Source organism: Mandrillus leucophaeus, unplaced genomic scaffold (genome assembly GCF_000951045.1).
Source record: "Mandrillus leucophaeus isolate KB7577 unplaced genomic scaffold, Mleu.le_1.0 Scaffold26, whole genome shotgun sequence".
NCBI lineage: Eukaryota > Metazoa > Chordata > Mammalia > Primates > Cercopithecidae > Mandrillus > Mandrillus leucophaeus.
In genome coordinates, this window is record NW_012102698.1 from 534228 (window position 1) to 539656 (window position 5429).

Below are 5429 nucleotides of genomic sequence, written 5' to 3' on the forward strand. Positions count from 1 at the left end.
CTTGAAGTTAGGAGTTCGAGACTAGCCTAGGCAACACAGCAAGACCCCATCTCTACAAAAAAGAAAAAAAAAATTAGCTGGGAAGAGTGGCACACACCTCTAGTCCCAGCTACACAGGAGGCTGAGGTGAGATGATCACTTGAGCCCAGGAGTTCAAGGCTGCGGCGAGCAATGATGGTGACATTGCACTCCAGCCTGGACCACAGAGCGAGACTTGGTCTCTTAAAAACAAAAAACAAACCAAAAAAAACAACCCAGGCCAGGCGTGGTGGCTCAAGCCTGTAATCCCAGCACTTTGGGAGGCTGCAGTGGGCGGATCACTTGAGGTCCGGAGTTCGAGACCAGCCTGACCAACATGGTAAAACCCCATCTCTACTAAAAATACAAAAGTTAGCCAGGCGTGGTGGCAGTTACCTATAATCCCAGTTACTTGGGAGGCTGAGGCACGAGAATTGCTTGAACTCAGGAGGTGGAGGTTGGCAGTGAGCTGAGATCATGCCACTGCACTCCAGCCTGGGCGACAAGGCAGGACTCTGTCTCAAAAAAAAGAAATAAAAATAAAAATAAAAAATACCCAAAACACTAGGGTCTGCAAAAGAGGGGAGAGAGAAGGCGGCGAGGGTTTAAATACTCCCTATTGAATACTATGTTCACTGTTTGGGTGACGGGTTCAAGAGAAGCCCAAAGCCCAGCATTCTGCAATATAACCATGTAACAAACCTGGATATGTGCCCCCCAAAACGAAAAAAAAAAAGGCTGGGAGCAGTTGCTCACACTTGTAATTCCAGCACTTTGGGAAGCCAAGGCAGGAGGATCACTTGAGCCCAGGAGTTCAAAACCAGCTTAGGCGGCTGGGCGTGGTGGCTCACGCCTGTAATCCCAGCACTTTGAGAGGCCAAGATGGGCGGATCACCTGAGGTCAGGAGTTCGAGACCAGCCTGACCAACATGGAGAAACCCTGTCTCTACTAAAAATACAAAATTAGCCAGGCGTGGTGGCTCATGCCTGTAATCCCAGCTACTCTGCAGGCTGAGGCGGGAGAATCGCTTGAACCCAGGCGGTAGAAGTTGTGGTGAGCCAAGATGGCGCCATTGCACTCCAGCCTGGGCAACAAGAGTGAAATTCCATCTCAAAAAACAAACAACAAACAAACAAAAAACACACAAAAAAACTCCAGCTTGAGCAGCATAGTGAGACCCCATCTCTAAAAAAAAAAAAAAAAAAAAAAAATTAGCCAGGCAAGGTGGCGCATGCCTGTAATCCCAGCTACTTGGGAGGCTGAGGCAGGAGAATCACTTAAGCCCAGAAGCTGGAGGCTGCAGTGAGCTATGATTATGCCATTGCCTCCAGCCTAGGCCACAGAGTGGGACCCTGTCTCGAGACAGAAAAAAAAAAAAGGAGAAAAAAAGGAAAAAAAAAGAATTGTTGGCCAGGCATGGTGGCTCATGCCTGTCCTCTTAGCACTTTGGGAGGCCAAGGCAGGCAGATTGCCTGAGCACTCAGGGGTTTGAGACCAGCCTAGGTAACATGGTGAAACCCTGTCTCTGCCAAAATACAAAAAATTAGCCGGGGGTGGCAGCATGCACCTGTAGTCCCGGCTACTTAGGAGGCTGAGGCAGGAGAATTGCTTGAACCTAAGAGGCAGAGGTTGCAGTGAGCCAAGATTGCGCAATTGCACTCCAGCCTAGGCGACAGAGTGAGACTCCGTCTCAAAAAAACAAAAACAAAACAAAACAAAACAAAAAAACAGAATTGTTATTAAGAAGTAGGGCCGGGTGCAGTGGCTCACACCTGTAATCCCAGCACTTTGGGAGGCCGAGGCGGGCAGATCACAAGGTCAGGAGTTCGAGACCAGCCTGACCAACATGGTGAAACCCCGTCTCTACTAAAAATACAAAAATTAGCTGGGCATGATGTCCCAGCTACTCAGGAGGTTGAGGCAGCAGAATTGCTTAAACCCAGGAGGCGGAGGTTGCAGTGAGCCGAGATTGTGCCACTGTACTCCAGCCTGGTGACAGAGCGAGACTCCATCTCAAAAAAAAAAAAAAAAAAAGAAAAAAAAAAAGTAACGTTCACAATTAAGATCATAGTTCATGCAGGAGAAACTTCCATTCACGTTACTCTATTTTTTTGTTTGTTTGGTTTGTTTTCTTTTTTTTTGAGACAAAGTCTCCCCTCTGTCACCCAGGTTGGAATGCAGTGGCGCGTGGCGCGATCTCAGCTCACTGCAACCTCAGCCTCCCAAGTTCAAGCGATTCTCCTGCCTCAGCCTCTCCAGTAGCTGGGATTACAGGTGCGCACCACCACACCTGGCCAATTTTTTTCTTTTTAGTAGAGGCGGCATTTTGCCATGTTGGCCAGGCTGGTCTTGAATTCCTGACCTCAGGTGATCCACCCACCTCGGCCTCCCAAAGTGCTGGGATTAAAGGAGTGAGCCACCGCGCCCGGCCTCAAGTTATTCTGTTTAACATGGAGGACAAGAAAGTACAAACACTGACGATCTATTCCCCGCTCACACACACAGCTTTGGCGGCATAAGGAGTTGCCTGGAAAATGCCACGATGGAACCAGCTCACTTGGCTTTTCCAGCAGCTTCCTGCAGGGGTTCCCATGACTCTACCCACAGGGAACCACGCCCTACAACCTGCTATTGTGGACTCAGGTGTCCTGGCTCAAAATGTGACCGAGATGAAGGGCCCGAGCAGTGCACTGGCAAATGAACTTGGTCGGGAGGGCATGCGGGGAGATGCACCAATAACCAATAGAGCCGGAGTTCTTTTGTCCCCTCGGAGGCCTGAAGCTCCTCCTCCTGGCTCCAGGGCAACAGTTGGGCAAGGTGGGTTTGAAGCTGGGGCCTCTGATAAGTGTGCCAGCGCCCACGGTGGCTGAGGTCGCACCAGCCAGGCGTGGTGTCAGGAGGCAGTGCGAAACAGACAGCCACCATGACATCCTCTCCACCCACTGAAAGAGGCAGAGGAATCCGCTTCCAAACTCGACCTTCACAGATGCCGAAGAACAGCAGAGGCGTTCCTTCCCTCAGGAGCGTGCTCCTGCTGGCCAAGGGCTGCCAAGGTTGTGAGCTGCTTTCCTAGACGGGAACACTGTCATCCATGAGGGCAGGGGAGGACCCGGGGGACAGCGTGCAGGACTGAGGGAGGATGGACTAGCCCAGAGGCACCCTGGAGGTGTCGTCACCACCAAGTTCACGTGAGATGTGCCACAGCTCCCTGTCGTGGGCTGGGCTCCGGGAGGGGAGCAGTGCAGGAATGTGCTTATAATTTAACTATCAGCAAACCATCAAACCTGAACATCGGTCCCTTTCCTGCCTGGCCTGAGAAACATCCAGGGCCTGGGGGTCCGCTGGGCCCGAGTCGGGGCAGAAGCATGTCGGGGGTGGTGTGTGGTGTGACCGGGTGTGGGTGCTCCCGTGGTTACCTCGATCAGCCAGGGCTTCAGCTTGTCATCAATGATGATGTCATAGCCATAGCATTCAAAGCAGTGCTTGTCATTGTTCATCACCGGCTGGAGAGAGAGTGACCAGTGGGTGACATGGCCAGCATCGAAGGGCGCAGCCGAGACCAACGCCTCAGAAACAAGCAGGATCATCCCATGGTCCCGACCTCCCACAGCAAGGGTTCCCACCCTCCACCACAAACGCTTCCTTCCCTCCTCTCCCTCTTCCTCCCGCAGAGCTCAGAGACTGGACACTTTCCTCAGCCTGATAGAGGGAACTGACGGAACCATAACGGGCATCTCTGCATCTCACTCATCAGAGGCTTGACTAGCACCCAACCCCTCTGCCAGCGTGACACTGTCATCAGAGTGGACGGCTGTCCAGCTCCAAGCCCAGAACCTGCAGTGAAGGTCTGTGCAGGCTTATCACAGACAAACACAAACTGTCCCCAGGCTGCCTGTCACCCCTTCCCAGGCCCTTAGGGATCCGGGTGCCAGACTATTAACCTCTGTTCCCAGTGACAAAAGTAAATCCATTTATATACAAATTTTTGAATTTCCTTTGTAATTTTTGATTCCGTTTCACCTAGATACACATTAGATTAACTGTTCTCCAGATACATAAATAACATCACCTGAGGCTGGGTGCGGTGGCTCATGCCCGTAATCCCAGCACTTTGGGAGGCCAGGGTGAGAGGATCACTTGATCCCAGGAGTTTGAGACCAGCCTGGGTAACACAGTGAGACCCCCGCCTCTACAAGAAATAAAACATTTAGCTGGGTGTGGTGGTATGTGCCTGCAGTCCCAGCTACTCGGGACAGCTGGAGGCTGGGAGGAAGAAGAGTGCCATGAGGAGTGGTGAATTGCAGTGAGCCATGAACACGCCACTACACTCCAGTCTGGGTGACAGAGCAAGAATCTGTCACTTCAAACAAACAAACAAACAAAAGAAACCTGGCTGGGTGCAGCAGCTGATATCTGTAATCCCAGCACTTTGGGAGGCTGAGGCGGTGGATCACCTGAGGTCGGGAGTTCGAGACCAGCCTGGCCAAAATGGTGAAACCCCGTCTCTACTAAAAATACAAAAAATTAGCGGCGTGTGGTGGTTCGTGCCTGTAATCCCAGCTACTCGGGAGGCTGAGACAGGAGAATCGCTTGTACCTGGGAGGCAGAGCTTGCAGTGAGCTGAGATCGCACCACTGCACTCCAGCCTGGGTGACAGAGTGAGACTCTGTCTCACAAAAAAAAAAAAGAAGCAGGTCTTGGCCAGGTGCAGAGGCTCACATCTGTAATCCCAGCACCTTGGGAAGCCGAGGTGGGGAGATCATGAGGTCAGGAGATCGAGAGCAGCCTGGCCAATATGGTGAAACTCTGTCTACATTAAAAATACAAAAATTAGCTGGGCGTTGTGGCACATGCCTGTAATCCCAGGAACTTGGGAGGCTGAGGCAGGAGAATCGCCTGAACCAGGGAATTGGAGGTTGCAGTGGGCCAAGATTGTGCCACTGCATTTCAGCCTGGGTGACAGAATGAGACTCTGCCTCAAAAACAAAAACAAAACAAAACAAAAAATAGGGTCTTGCTTTGTTACCACAAGTCTCAAACTTGTGGGCTTATGTGATCCTCCACCTCGGCCTCTCAAAGTCCTGGGATTACAGGCGTGAGCCACACTGCCCGGCCTGGGAAATACTAATAGTAGCCAGCTTGCTGGTGCTCAAATGTTCGTTTCTCTCCTCTTCCTTGAAAATAGATGTGCACCTGCTTTAACACTGTAAAGCAAAACACGAATGCCAACTGCAAACCAGCAAATAAACAAAAAATGAGAAGATAAAAAAAAGAAGAGGCATGCTATTTCCAGTACAAAATATCTATGAAATACTAAAGTCAGGACATCTACAGACAAAAGGCTGCTGGAAGTCCATCTCCAATATATCACTTTATGTCAAAATAGTTATTATTGACTTAGTGGGTATAA

General features: G+C 50.7%; 1 protein-coding gene across 1 annotated transcript in view; it reads right to left on the bottom strand.

Annotated features, from left to right (window-relative positions):
- TTLL1 (tubulin tyrosine ligase-like family member 1) overlaps positions 1 to 5429 on the bottom strand; it is a 35229-nt gene that overhangs the window by 9604 nt on the left and 20196 nt on the right. The window contains 1 exon segment of the mRNA XM_011984002.1: positions 3436 to 3522. Within this exon segment, the coding sequence (XP_011839392.1) occupies positions 3436 to 3522 (87 nt within the window).